The sequence below is a fragment of the Passer montanus genome, unplaced genomic scaffold (genome assembly GCF_014805655.1).
Source record: "Passer montanus isolate IOZ18808 unplaced genomic scaffold, ASM1480565v1 scaffold132, whole genome shotgun sequence".
Taxonomy (NCBI): domain Eukaryota; kingdom Metazoa; phylum Chordata; class Aves; order Passeriformes; family Passeridae; genus Passer; species Passer montanus.
In genome coordinates, this window is record NW_024360055.1 from 467741 (window position 1) to 483013 (window position 15273).

General features: G+C 51.2%; 1 protein-coding gene across 3 annotated transcripts; it reads right to left on the bottom strand.

Moving 5' to 3' along the window:
* Positions 1 to 332: 332 nt before the first annotated feature.
* CUNH1orf116 (chromosome unknown C1orf116 homolog) lies at positions 333 to 10393 on the bottom strand. Of its 3 annotated transcripts, none has more exons than XM_039699423.1 (4): positions 10235 to 10393; positions 7033 to 7162; positions 3205 to 3367; positions 333 to 2237 (listed from the first exon to the last, which is right to left on the bottom strand). In XM_039699423.1, the coding sequence occupies exons 1-4, from the start codon at positions 10258 to 10260 to the stop codon at positions 1096 to 1098; spliced, it is 1461 nt and encodes a 486-aa protein (XP_039555357.1). In that variant the 5' UTR covers positions 10261 to 10393; the 3' UTR covers positions 333 to 1095. The 3 variants fall into 3 exon arrangements, with proteins under 3 accessions (XP_039555357.1, XP_039555359.1, XP_039555358.1); XM_039699425.1 differs by lacking the exon at positions 10235 to 10393 and adding an exon at positions 10059 to 10228; XM_039699424.1 differs by lacking the exon at positions 10235 to 10393 and adding an exon at positions 9956 to 10228.
* Positions 10394 to 15273: the final 4880 nt, after the last annotated feature.

Here is a 15273-nt window from a genome sequence, read left to right on the forward strand (position 1 = left end):
CTGGGGGAACCTCTGGGGCTGGCAGGAATTCCATCTTCCCTCTTTGTGCCTGCAGGGAGAGCTGGCAATTACAGACCCATGGAACACTTTGGGTTGGAAGGAACCTTAAAAGTCTCCTTGTTCCTGCCCTTGTCACAGGCAGGGCCACCTTCCACCATCCCAGGTTGCTCCATGGAAGAATTTGCCTGTGCTGATCAAATAATTCCATTTTCTAGGTGGGACAGACCTGACCTGGCTCATCTTTTCTCTCAGAACTCTTTGTTTTAAACCCCACTATTTAGGGGCATTTATTATTTACCTGACTGTGACATAAATCTGTACCACATGGCACTTTCTGATCACACACAGGTTTATTAGGGACATCAGCCACCTCTGTTCCCCAAGGTGAGCAGCAAGGTGTTGGCAGCATCAGCTGGGCCTCAGAGGTGCCAGGACAGCTCGGAAGGGAGGAGCTGGAGCTGTCCCAGCCTTGCCTCTGCCCCATTTTGGGCAGCACTTCTGGATCTGACACCAGCACAGCCTCTGGCCTCCTCAGCTGTGTCCTCCTGCAGCTCAAGCCTCTTCCAGGTGCTGGGTGCTGGTGGTCAGGGCTGGGTGGGAGAGCAGAGTGTGCCAGGGAGGCAGTGGGATGTCTGGACAGCCCACCCAGCAGGCAGTGATGGTTTTGCAAGGCACTTTCACATGGCAGGTGAGTGCTCAGGCCTCAGAGGCTGTGATAAAATCATTTTAAAAACCCCAAAAAGTCCTAAAGGAGCAGCAAAGTCCAGCAGTTCTTCCCAGAGACGCTTTATCCACAGGCAACCCCTTTGAAAACAAGCCAAACCCGAATTCCACGGCTTCCCTGTTTTGATGAATCCCCAAATGCAGTAAAGCCCTTGCAGGAGAACACACCCCATCCACGCTGAGAGATGCTCTGTATAAATAGCTCATGTACATCTGCTATATACAAAATATTCTGTACACGCCGCCTTCCTTTATTTGGTGTGAAGCTCCCCCGAGCCGCTGGGGCAGCAGCTGGCAGCAGATTCTCATGCCCAAGGCAGTGCAGGCCGCTGGATTTGGGGTGAAAACCCCCTTTTCCACCAGCCCCACGAGCTATTCCTTCAGCAGCCCCAACTTCTTGAGCGCCTCGCGCCGGTTCTCGTCGGCCGCGCCCTTGGGCGAGATCTTGACGCTGACGGCGGAGCGCGGCGGCCTGGGGAAGCTGGGCAGAGGGTGGGATCTCCTCTTGCTGCTCTTGTCCTTCTCCTCCTGCTCCTTCAGGCCGCCGAAGTCCTTCCCTGCGGCGAGGGAGGCGGGCCGGGCGCGGCTGCGGAGGAAGCTGGGCGCCAGGCGCTCGATGAAGGACATCTTGCCCAGGGAGCTGCTGCTGCTGCGCCCGTTCTGCTCCTTGGCACTGCCCATGGAGCTGCCCAGCCCCACCCCAGAGCGCTCCAGGGTGTTGGATTTGAAGGGGATCTGGCGGATCCCTGGCACGGAGCCCTCCCCAGGCTGCCCGGGGATGGGCAGTGGTGGCTCCCCAGGGTGGGGATGGAGGTGGGCGCTGGGCTCCCTCCTGTCCTGGGACAGTCCCAGCTTCTCCAGGGCCTCCCTTCGGGCCTTCTCCTTCTCCCTGGGGTCCAGGTGGCCTGGATTCCCCTTCTCAGCAGTGCTGTCGCTGGCAGGGCTGGGCTGGGAGCTGGCTGGGGCTGCAGGTGCTGCTTTCACCTTCTGGTTGTGCTCCGGCACGGGGCTGCTCCTGCTGGTTTTCAGGATGATGTTTGGTGGCAATTTCCGCGGTTTGGGGGCGGTTGGAGGCCCACGCTTGGCATCGGGGTCCTGAGGGGCCTCTTCCAGGGTGGGTTTCTCCAGGTGGTCCCAGGAAGTCCGAATCTTGGTCTCCTTGGCTGCTTCCCCCTTGGCATCTGAGCGATGGCTGCGTGACCACTCCAGGTCCTCCTGGAAGGGGTCTGGAGGTTGGATGATCACGGACTTGGTGTGGCTTCCTGCGCTGGCATGGTCCAGCCTGCCCTCCCTGGGCACCTCCTGGGCAGGTTTTCCTGCTGGCACCGTGTGGACACCTCCTTTGCTGCCAGAAGCTCCATTTGCTGCAGGGATGTTCCTGGGAAGGCTGGAGTAACCTGGGCCTGGGGCAGCTGCTGGGGTTGAGCTGGATGGGGCAGAGATGCTTTTACCACTCCTCTGTTCAGCCCCACGCTGCTGATCTCTGCTTGCAGGGGGAGTCCTGCTCCCCAAATCTGGGAAGAGAGGGAGTTGGAGTCATTCTCTGGACACAGAACACCCCTCACCCCTTGTGGGCCAGCACACCCAGGGCTCCCCCAGCTCCTCTGATTGTGGAAACCCAGGGCACCAGGAATATTTCTCTGTCTGCTCTGGGATGCCCTGACCCCCAGGGGAGCTCTGACTTATAGATTCGTTCCTGGAGAAAGTTTCCTAGACTTCAGATAAACTAGAATCCACAAAAGTGTGAAATAGATTCTAGAGAGTGGTGTAGGTGCGTCACTTGTGAGAAATTGAGGTTTTGGGATTTTCAGTGTGTTGTGGACAGAAGCAAGATGGAGGGCACAGGGTGCTGTCCTGGGTTTCTTCTTCATGCTGCTTCTTCCTTCCTCTTCTTGGGTTTGGGTGGCACTGTGTAATTGGGCAGAACAGTCTGCACTGGGGCTCTGTGGGATCAGTTATTGGGTTAAAAGGGAAAACAATCTAGGTGCCAGTTCTTATTTGGATGGTTTAGTCTTAAAAGACCTTGTAACAAGAGATTTTTGGCCATTTTGTGCCTTTAATGAAAAGCTGCAGAACTGACAGCAGTGAGACTGTTTTACTGATAAGGAATAATAAACACCTGAGTCTGAGCATGAACTGTCATCTTCTGTGCCTTCAATCCAGAGCCAGAGAAACCCACAACTGGTACCCCCATACTCTGATCCATCACTGCTGGGGAAATTGGATTCTTTGGGCCCTGTTAATCTGTGTGGTTACTGACACCAAGCAGGATCCCTGCAAGATATTTATATATTGTAGGATTTCGAAGCCATTGAGTTGTGGTATCAGAAAATTCCGTAAAATATTCATGCCTAGGTAAGGCGTGTATTCTACATATCTCTACTTGAGAGTAAGGCCTGTATGAAAGTATTTTGGGGAAGAAACAAATAGATTTTTACGTTTTATGCTAAAATCTTATCTGCAGAAGGGTTTCCAGCTCACCCCGGGGCACAGGGCCTCTCCTGGGCTTGGAGGGCTCCCCGTAGTCGGTGTCATCCGTGGACACCCCACTGTCCCCCTCTGCATCCAGGGAGCCAATGGTTTCCTCCAGGAACATCAAACACTCCTTCTCTTCCACAGATAAATAGTCATAGCTGTTGTCACTCTGGAAAAAAAAAGATAAAGCAGAGCAGGTAAGAAAAAGTGGTTTACTTTATACTACATATATATATACACACACACACATATATATATACACATATATAAATATCTATGTAGTGTGTATATAAATATATATGTATCTATTTATTATATATACATATAGAATCTACAAATATATGTATATATTTATAATATATATGTGTATATAAATATATATAAAAATATATAAAAGTTTTACTTTATACTACATATATACACAAACAAAAATATATATGTAGTATATATAGTAAATATAAATATATACAAAGTGGTTTACTTTATACTACATAGATATATACACACACATATATATATATACACATATATAAATATCTATGTAGTGTGTATATAAATATATATGTATCTATTTATTATATATACATATAGAATCTACAAATATATGTATATATTTATAATATATATGTGTATATAAATATATATAAAAATATATAAAAGTTTTACTTTATACTACATATATACACAAACAAAAATATATATGTAGTGTATATAGTAAATATAAATATATAAATATATATTTATATATTTATTATATATAAAAATATATTTAAGAAAGAGGTTTACTTTATAGTACATATATATAAATATATATCTAGTATATAAATATTAATATATATTCATATATATGTATATATTTATAATACATGTGTATACAAATATATAAAAATATTATATATTTTTAAATGTATTATATATTATTTTAATCTTTAAATATATATTTATATATTTATTATATATAAAATATATTTAAGAAAGAGGTTTACTTTATAGTACATATATATAAATATATATGTAGTATATAAATATTAATATATATTCATATATATGTATATATTTATAATACATGTGTATACAAATATATAAAAATATTATATATTTTTAAATGTATTATATATTATTTTAATCTTTTATATATTTATATTTAATTTCCAGGTGGTTCAGAGAGCCTGTGACAGCTGCTTGGCCAGTGGCTGTTCAATGATGAGCATTTACAGCTCCAGATAACTAGCCAACCTCCTCTAAAAATAAGAAAAAGATAGATACTTAAAGCCTTTTATATTCGCCTCCTCTATGGGTCAGAAGGTGGATTATTCTGCATTTGGGAACTTGGCCTCTAACTTTCAGTTCTTTAAACTGAAATGTGAGCAGATGTGTAACAAATCTGTAGGTACAGACACCTTCAGCACTGCTGAACCTTAGAAAACACCACAACCCTGAAGGGCTCTGTGCAGGTGATGAACTCTCCTTGTTCTCCCCTCCATTCCTGAGCCAGAATTGTTTGATTTTTGTTGTATTTTGAGCACCAGGAGATGTTACTGCAATATCAGATATCAAGGTGATTCCTGCAGTCTGTCATGAACAGAGGCACAGGACAGGCTGGAATGTGCATCAGATCAACAAGCACGGGGCAGGAATTATCCCAGGTGGAGTTGTTTTGCAGAGACACCTTATCCAAATCTTTTACCATGCAGTATCACAACCAGTTCTTCCATCCCCATTAAACTGCGAGGGTTTGGTTCTGGTTTGCAATACATCAAATGGAAAAGCTGCCAGGGCTGAGCTGCTCTCACACGTATCAATTATGCTCCAAGTCGGGCAGGATGTAATTAGCCCATCAATCTTGGGATCAGTGTTGGGACACAAACAAGCTTTAATGGACAGATAGTGAAAAATTACACATCTACACCCATGGTCCAAACTCATCCCTGCCTTAACTGGGGAATTCATCTGGTGCCAGGCAGGAGGAGCTCAGCTCGCTGTCTCCTGCAGGTGTTGTCACTGCTTGGGGCCGGCGTGACCCAGTTCCCCAGCTGCTCTGATCCCTGCACCCCTGGCAGCACAGGAGCCTCTCCAGGGACGGGATCCCCTCTGCAGGGACAGGATCCCCCCTCCAGGGATGGGATCCCCTCTGCAGGGACGGGATCCCCTCTCCAGGGGCAGGATTCCCTCTCCAGGGTAGGATCCCCCCTCCAGGGACGGGATCCCCTCTGCAGGGACAGGATCCCCCCTCCAGGGATGGGATCCCCTCTGCAGGGACGGGATCCCCCATCAATCTTGGGATCAGTGTTGGGACACAAACAAGCTTTAATGGACAGATAGTGAAAAATTACACATCTACACCCATGGTCCAAACTCATCCCTGCCTTAACTGGGGAATTCATCTGGTGCCAGGCAGGAGGAGCTCAGCTCGCTGTCTCCTGCAGGTGTTGTCACTGCTTGGGGCCGGCGTGACCCAGTTCCCCAGCTGCTCTGATCCCTGCACCCCTGGCAGCACAGGAGCCTCTCCAGGGCCGGGATCCCCTCTCCAGGGACAGGATTCCCTCTCCAGGGATCCCCTCTCCAGGGCAGGATTCCCTCTCCAGGGATCTCCTCTCCAGGGATCCCTCTGCAGGGACAGGATCCCTCCTCCAGGACAGGATCCCCTCCCCAGGAATCCCCTCTCCAGGGATCCCTTCTCCAGGGACAGGATCCCCTCTCCAGGGATCTCCTCTCCAGGGACGGGATCCCCTCTGCAGGGACGGGATCCCTTCTCCAGGGACAGGATTCCCTCTGCAGGGATCCCCTCTCCAGGGCAGGATTCCCTCTCCAGGGATCTCCTCTCCAGGGACGGGATCCCCTCTCCAGGGATCCCTCTGCAGGGACAGGATCCCTCCTCCAGGACAGGATCCCCTCCCCAGGAATCCCCTCTCCAGGGATCCCTTCTCCAGGGACAGGATCCCCTCTCCAGGGATCTCCTCTCCACGGCAGGATCCCCTCTCCAGGGACTGGATCCCCCCTCCAGGGACTGGATCCTCCCCAGGGATCCCCTCCCCAGGGATCCCCTCCCCAGGGACAGGATCCCATCTCCAGAGATCTTCTCTCCAGGACAGGCAGGGACGGGATCCCCTCTGCAGGGACGGGATCCCTTCTCCAGGGACAGGATTCCCTCTGCAGGGATCCCCTCTCCAGGGCAGGATTCCCTCTCCAGGGATCTCCTCTCCAGGGACGGGATCCCCTCTCCAGGGATCCCTCTGCAGGGACAGGATCCCTCCTCCAGGACAGGATCCCCTCCCCAGGAATCCCCTCTCCAGGGACAGGATCCCCCCTCCAGGAGAGGATCCCCCCTCCAGGGACAGGATCCCCTCTCCAGGGACAGGATCCCCTCTCCAGGGACTGGATCCCCCCTCCAGGGACTGGATCCTCCCCAGGGATCCCCTCCCCAGGGATCCCCTCCCCAGGGACAGGATCCCATCTCCAGAGATCTTCTCTCCAGGACAGGATCCCCCCTCCAGGGCAGGATCCCTTCTTCAGGGACAGGATCCCCTCCCCAGTGATCCCCTCTCCAGGACAGGATCCCCGCTCCAGGAATCCCCTCCCCAGGAATCCCCTCCAGGGATCTGTCCTGCCCAGAGCAGCCCCTGCAGCACCGAGGGCTCCCCACACACCTGGCAGGGTGGGAAGGCTGGGAGTGCTCTGGAGCAGCAATTCAGGAATCCACCTGGTCCTGCTGCTGCCTCAGGGCCTCCGGCTGCCCCCAAAGCACCAGCAGAGAGCAGATTTGGGCTGAGATCTGCCCCAAATCCTTCCCCAGCCCGGAGGGGCGAGCTGGGCTGGGCACCCGGGGTTACTCACCCGCTGTGAGTGGTTGGAGGCCGTGCTGACCATGCTGTCACAGCTGCCAGAGTTGTAGCCAGCCATCCCCAGCTCCTTCCTAGGCATAGCCCGGGCTGCCCTGGAGGCTGGCACGGTGGGAATGTCCCGGCTGGAGCAGGAGAAAGGAGAAGCATTTAGTTGTGAGGTTCCCCCAGGGGTGACTCAAGCACGCTGGGAGGGAGGGCAGGCAGGCTCTGAAGCTGCTGGATGGGGGAATTGTGCTCCATCTCCAGCTGCTGTCTCCAGGAGAAGGCACAGCTGGGCTTTTAAAAATCATCCTTGAAGTTTTCCTCAAAATAACTGGGAATGGGGTAACTTCTGCACGGCCAGCTCATGTTGGTGGCTCTCTGCTCACCTCAGAGGGGTGGGTAAGGCACAAGAAAAGCTGTGAGCCTGGCTCAGAAACCCCAGCACAGCCCCAGCCCCGACTCGTGGGACCTCTTTCCTCTGCCACACCCTGTGCCAGCCCTGCAGCTTGAACTTGTGAACTCTCTGCCCAGCCAGCTCGTGTTGGTGGCTCTCTGCCTGCTCACCTCAGAGGGGTGGGTAAGGCACAAGAAAAGCTGTGAGCCTGGCTCAGAAACCCCAGCACAGCCCCAGCCCCGACTCGTGGGACCTCTTTCCTCTGCCACACCCTGTGCCAGCCCTGCAGCTTGAACTTGTGAACGTGCTGGCCCAAAACGCTGCTGGTTACTCACATCCTTGCTCTGTCAGGAGCTTCCTCCTGGCACGGAGCTGCCTCTGCCACCCTTCCTTGGGGGCCCCGGGGAGGTGTCCCCAGGGAGGTGTCCCCGGGCCTTTGGGGCACGCCTGGGTGTGTTTGGGCACACGGCTGGCACAGGCTGTGGGGCTGTGCCCAGGGGGGGTCAAGCAGCACCCCAATGTCCCCTCTGCTCACAGCAGTGTCCCCCTGATGCAGCCCAGACCCCACATCACCTGTGGGAGCCCAGGGTGGCAGCAGCTGCCCCAAAACCAGCCTGGATTTGGGTTTCCCACACTGGGACGGGGCAGAGGGGACAGTTATCCCTGCCCAGAGCTCTGCTGAGCACCCACAAAGTGCCATTACTGAGGGATGCAGAGCACCGAGCTCCCAAAATTCCTGGCACCACCAATGAGTCTCCTGTTCTTGGGGAGGGAATTCCTGGCACCACCCTGTTCTTGGGAAGGGAGCTGGGCTGTGGGGGCGAGAGGGAGCAGCAAAACCATCACCAACACCCCCTGCAAGACACAGGGAGCAGCAAAACCATCACCAACACCCCCTGCAAGACACAGGGAGCAGCAAAACCATCACCAACACCCCCTGCAAGACACACAGAGCCACGCGAGAGGATTTTCTCCTCGGGAGACAGAGGAGCCCTTTGTGCTGTAACCTGCAGGCAGGAACACACTGCTGCTTTTTTCCCCCTTGTAGCAGGATCAGGGAATTAGATCCAGTGATAAGTGAGCAGAACTGGCTGCTTGTTCAGAGCCTTAGACCCTGAAAGAATTCCTTTGTAATTGGAATACGCCGCAAAAATCAGATTTCAACACCCACGCCCTGACAGGCCTAATCCTTCCACGCAGGAGGAGTTCAATATTTCAGTCTCAGCTTTGCATTATTTACTGCTTAAGTGACGCTGAAGTAAGTGGTGGCTCTGGAACAGCAGTTCCCTGGATTCTTTGGATTCAGATCTCTTCATAGCCAGGGATGTGAGCTGTCAGGAAGCACAGCTGAGCTTGGGGGACTTCAGGCCTCTGCAGGGTTTTGCTGTGCACTGGAACATCCACAGCGTGAAATTTAGATTTCTATCAAAAATAGAGATACAGATCTCTAGGTTTACATCGACTCCTCAGTAGCAGGAGGCTTGGCCGTGGTTGTTGTGCTGCTCCTGGCTGCCTCCCTCCCAAATTTCAGCAAAACACTCCTGGGGAAGTGAAAACCTTGCTGGAACTGGGTTGTGCAGCTGCTTGGGGCCAGCAGGGAGGCATTTTCTCTGTGAGGATCCCCCCCACCACCAGCCCACTAAAGAAATCATTTTCTCTCATTCAAAAGCAGCATTTGCAGGGACCTCAAGCAGCTGCCCAGGCTTTGGCACCCACCGAGCCCCAGCTCATGGGAGGCAAAGTCCAGCCCGAGCCCGCCGGGCACTGCAGAGGATCTGCACCGAAACAAGAAGTTCCTTTTCCTGCCCATTGGTTCTCTGATGTGATTACGGCTCCAGCACACTCATCCAGCTCAGGAAAGGGGGAAAAAAATCAGTGTTGAAACCCCCAGTTTTAATGGTTCAGAAGGATTTTAGTTCCTTCTTTGTGGTGAGTAACAGCCACAAACTAAAAACGTGACTGAGCGTTTAATTTAAAAGACACAGTACTCAAAAAGCTGTTTTATAGCTGGGTTTCAGTGGTGTAGCTCTCTTTCCCAACTAAAAACATATTTGGAAGAAGCTATTTTTTACCAAAATCCAAAGGCCAGGTCCCTCAGCTCTTGTGGCCGCTGCCATAACTGTCCTTTAAAAGCCCACGGGGCCATCCAAGAGGCGCCGGGTAGCAATTAATGCTAATTGCTTCAGAGAAGAGGCTACTTTCTTTCAGCCAGCACCACTCCAAGCTCTTCATCCCGGCTCAGAACACCTCGGTTTTGCTGTCTGGGGCACAGCAGCCAGACCCTCCTGCCTGGAAAGGCTTTGTCCTGGCCAGCCCCAAACATGAACCCCTCTCTGCCCATCCCAGCTCTGAGCAGCCCAGGGGATGATCCCAGCTCAGGGGCAAGGGGTCGGGGGCAGATCTGAATTTCCTCCCGTCTCAACAGGTAAATGAAGCGCCCCAGCAGCTGCCTGAGCTGTTTGCTGTCCCGAGCACAGGTTTCCCCAGCTTTCCTCCCACCACTTCCAAACCAGCTGGTGAATCCCCCACCACATCTCACCTTTACACAGCAGAGCCCTGCAGGCACCCAGAGCCCCCCAGCAGGAAAAGCAGGAGAGCAAAGCAGGAACAGAAATTATTATTAATCTATTCCGTCGCTTTACCAGGCTGTCCGTTGCTCCGTGCTGCCCAACTCCTTGTCCCGGCCGTGCCTATCCCAGGACTTCTTTGCTTTTCTGGGCTAACCAAACACGGCCGGGTTACACATTAACCCCGCTGCGCTGCAGATAAGGCTGCGCTGCCCAGGTGGGCGCTCGGCAGGTGCTCCCTGGCCCCTCACCTGCAGCCAGGACCAGTGCAATTCATCCTTCCGTGCCCGGGCCCGGCGTGGCTGAGCCCCCAAGGCTGGGTGTGAGCTGCGGGCAGCCCTGCTCGGTGCCACCCAGCTCCCTCACTTCCCTGCTGTCCCCTGCTGTCCCGGGCACGGCTTTGGCCGCAGACTCCTTAATCCGGCATCCTGTTCTGCAGCATAGCTGCTCGCTGACAGCGGAGCCCTGAGCCCAGCCTTGCACACGGTAATTATTCCCCAGCCCCAGCAGGTTTCTGCTCTCGGTGGTTTGGCCGGGATGCCGCAGCTCGGCTCTGCAAACAGCCTGGCCCGGGACAGGCTGCTGCTCGCATTTCACCGCAGCTTCCCAGGGGCCAAAAGTTTGCTGCTTGCAAAGGAAGGAGGTTGGAAAGACAGGCAGAAAGTGTTTTGGGAGGGAAGCTTCGGCACAGATTTATTGACGTGCTACAGGAAGCTTTTTCTTTATTTTTAATTTATTTTTTTTTTAATTTACGTGCCCAGGTCTGTGCAGCTCAGAGGCTCCTTTGCCTGTCCCGACCTGCAGCTGCTTTTGCCCCACTTGGCACCAAAACCCTGCAAGCTCCTTCCCCGTGCTGGGGACTCCTTCCTGGGGCTCTGGTGAAAGCTGAAGCCCCCAAGGTGCCCACCAGGCTCATCCTCACACTGGCACCGTCTCAGAACCTCTGCTGGGGCATTTCTCCAGCAGCAGCTCCTGGGGCCACCTCTGCTGCCCAGGTGTCCCCTCCCTGTGCAGGGTGACACCGACCCCAGCCCGGGTGGGGCTGCAGGGGCAGGCAGAGAACAGCAGAGCCTCCTTCTTACTCTGCCTTTGGGCTCTGTTGTTAAAATTGGAGCTTTTCCTGCTGATTAACAACGCTTTGGCCATTCCCCGCACACAGCGTGGACTTGTACCTGCTTGACAAGGTGCTGCTCACTGCAAATCTACAAACACCCTGCAGGAAATTTCCAGGGCTGACACAGCTGCCGGATTCATTCACATTTCCACGCTCCAATGATTTTTTTTTTTCAATTGGTATTTTTAGCAAAAGGATTTGTTACTACACATGTTCCCTGCTCCACAGAACAGAGAAGTGGAAACATCAGCTAATTAAAGCCAGGGGAAGATGGAGAGAGAGCAGATGAGCCAGAGGCTCCCAGTGGCAGTGCTGAGCCCAGCCAAGTGCTGCTCCAGAATGTGCTGGAGAGTAAATCAACAAAGCAGAGGCTGCTGAGGGTCCCAGCCTGCCCCAGCCCCAGCCCCAGCCCTCCCTGCTGTCCCACACTGGCCTGCAGCACGTGAGGGATGGGGATGCACCAGAGCTGCTGGAGCCTTGGGACAGCCAGGGATTGAGGGCAGGATTGGTGCCAGTGCTTCAGGAGCTGTGCTGGCACAGCATCGGCAGAGTTTAAACGTGGTATTAATGAATGAAGTGGGTTTGATTGTAAACTAATGAATTCGTTTTAATTTGAAGTGGAAGCTTTAGAGCTGTGCGGGTTTTGTCGAGTTGTGCCCGGTGCTGAGGTTGCTCTGAGAGGGAGGGAACCAGAGCTGGGGTAATTTTGTTCTTGCACTGCCAGCAGGGTGTGAGTGAGCAGCAGCACAGGGCAGGGGTGTCCTGACAGCAGCAGGGCTCCAGTCTGGGCAGTCCAACAGGCAGAGCTGGCTGCCTGCAGCCCCCGTGGGTCAGGAAAGTGTCAGCACCCACCAGGAGAAATCTCCAGCTCCTCTGAATCAGGAGCCCAGAAAGAACCTGTTCTTTTTCCACATTCCTCTCCCTCCAACAAATATAAATAGCTGCAACCCAAAATAAGGTGTGATTTCACACAGATGGCATGAAGGATATGCCAAGAGTCAAATGATGCAGAGAAAACTTCCCAGTGCCCTGGAAGGACTTTGGCAGCTTCACAGCCCTGCTGAGCCTCACCCTGTTCCTAAACACGAGGGCACAAGTGACTCAGGCCTGGCCCTGAAGGAAAAGCATCCACACGGCGTCACTGATAAGATTCCTGTCAAGGTAAGGAGGTTTTTTTGACTCTGTGGGACTCCTGGGCACTTTCCTTCACCCAAATTGCAGGCACAGCCTGTGTGCTGATAAATCAGTTATGGAAAATAGCTTGTAGTTAATGGCTCCTGTTGCACAGCACTCATCAAACCTTCCTATGATCAAAGCAGGCTCTATTTATTTATTAAATAAATATTTATTATCTATTATTTATATAGTATTTATTATCTCTGTTTCACAGAAAGGGGCTGGAGAAGGGAGCTGAAGTGTTCCCATAGCTTGCTTACTATGAACACCAGAAGTGAGAAGGCAGCTCTCAAGCTTTAATAGTTCCCCAATATTTTCCTCAAGACTTTAATTTAAAATAATAGACAAGGGCACTGGGATCTTGGACAACCTGATTTTGTTAACTGCTCTGCTGTATTCCTGTTTCAGGGAGGAGCTGGTGCTCAGACAGCTGAAACAGCAGGAGTGATGTCACCCAATTTGAAGGAATTTTATTTGGAGCAAACCTGATGGCAGTTTTAAAGCTGGATGCAAAGTTTGATTTAAAATGCAGGCAGACATTTAATTGCATGGCAGCTGCAATTTTCCAAACAGCAAGCTGTCAACTTTTTAGTTCCTCTTCTGGAGAGTTTCCTTGGCAGGGAGAGGCTCCCAGGGCTGGCCCATGGGTGGGTTCTGCAGTGAAATCAGCCACACACAGATGATTCAGCACTGGTGTGTCAGTCTGATTGCTCAGAACCTCCCCCAGCTCCAGGCTCTGTGCCCCAGGCAGCAGCAGCAGAGAACTTCTGCTCTCCTTGCTCTCCTCCTCCTGCTCTCCTTGTTCTCCTCTCCTCCTCCTGCTCTCCTCCTCCTCCTCTCCTCCTCCTGCTCTCCTTGTTCTCCTCTCCTCCTCCTGCTCTCCTCCTCCTGCTCTCCTTGTTTTGTTCTCGTTCTCCTTCTGCTCTCCTCATTCTCCTCCTATTCTCCTCGTTCTCTCCTCGTTCTCCTCCTCCTGCACTCCCCATTCTCCTCCTCCTGCTCTCCTCATTCTCCTCTCCTCGTTCTCCTCCTCCTGCTCTCCTCCTCCTGTTCTCGTTCTCCTCCTGCTCTCCTCATTCTCCTCCTCCTGCTCTCCTCGTTCTCCTCCTGCTCTCCTCTTCAGCCCCAGCCCCTCCCCAGAGGAGAAGGGCAAACCCCACACTGCGGGGTCAGAGAGGTTTCAGCCTCCCTGGGGGTGGCTGCCCCAGAGCAGATCCCAGTTCCAGAGCTGGATATTCTCCAGGAGAGCAGGAGGGGCACAGGACAGTGTCCCCAAAGTGTCCCAATGGCCCCCCCGTGCTGTGCTCAGGGAAAGGTGCTGACTGGAGATGTACCACGGAACAGGATGTTCCTTTTCTCAGCGCTCTCCCCAGAAACTGCTCTTTTGATAGGAGTTTACTCACAACTTCAGAATTAGGTTTGTCCTTCAGAAATTCCAGTTATTACTGATTTTCTCCCCAGACTGCTCTTTCAGTCTACTGCATCCATGGAAAAGATCTGTGTAATACTGGACAGAAATATTTGTAAAGTCAGCTTAATAACTTGTATATTTCAATGCATGAAAGATTCTGAAGGGATGTAAAACTCTCTTTACAGCTGAGTCCTGATATCTCAGGTACCAAATTTCATAGAATCCCAGAGTGGTTTGGCTTGGAAAGGATCTTGAAGCTGATCTCATCCCATTCTGATATTCAGAGTTCACCCCCACACTAGAAGGATGCCATTTTTTGGATCATTCCCTGACTGTGTCATTAAGGGCAGGAAAATCCTAGTTAAAACATACTAAAAACACTCTAGTAAGAATTTTTAAAAGGGAAAATAGTTGTACTTTAAATCTATCCAGACTTTACATTTTAAATAACAGAGATAACTTTTTGTTTGGGAAAGTTTAGGAGAGTAAGGAGAAATTTTTCTTGCAGTCAAGGAGTTGTTGTTTGTCAGCCTGTAACAATATCAACTTTTACAACCATGAATTACAGGTATATCTTTTTTATCCAAAGAGATTTTATTTTCTAGGCAACAAAAGAGAACATCCAAGCAGTGATAGTGACACGTCTCCCTCCAAGGGAACTGATTCCCTGGTAGCAGATTCCCAATGCAAACATGATCTAGCAAAGCTCAACACTCTGGATTAAATAAAGCTCATTTTTCAAATACTGCAACTGAGAAATACCAGGGGAAAAAAAAAAAAAAAAAAAAAAGGAAAAGGTTTCACACACTTTGAGAAATCCATCCAGGACACAAAGCTAAAATCTAAGGGTTGCTCCCCAAAGTCAAGGCAGACAATAAATATGCATCTTCCACTTGTGTTTCAGAGACACCTGGTGCACCTCTCTGAGGTAGGTATTGTGTCCGTGTCAGAGGGCAAAGGGGAGGATCACTCCTGGGCCCAGGCAGCCCCTGCTCCCCTGGGACAGCCGGGAGCACGCCTGGGCCTTGCCAGTCTTGGTCTCGTTCCTAGCCACAATTTCAGCTCAAGTAGTTATAACACAGTGTCATCTTCAAGTTCCTTTGAACTGTCAGGTATTTCTGGAGGTTTTTAAGCATCAGCTTCTACAGGGCTGGGTTTAGTGTTGGGGTTTGGGGGGTTTTTACCTTCCTTTCCTAATGACAGGCTAAAAGCAGAGTGGGGTTTAACACTGGAAGCTAAGTGGCTTTCTACAGGGAACACCCAACAGTGCTAATGTGTGTTTTAATACTGAATTAAAAACAAACCCAGGTCCACAGTGCTCTGGGTGATCCTAGGCTGTTTAATTATTCATGCCTTAATTCAGCAAAGCACTTAAGTAATTATGTTCTTTCTTCAGTAAAACCCTCCTGTATTTCAAGGTCCAGCTGGGAGCCTCTGCTGAGAACTGGAAATATGATTTTTGCAGAAAAGGTGGTGTTGCTGCACCAGTTTGGTCAGGTGCCTGAGGGAACAGAGCCCTTCCAAACTGGGTTTTAGGTTAAACCCACGTGCAAAGTGGGTTCATTTCTGCCTCAGTCTGAGGATGCCCC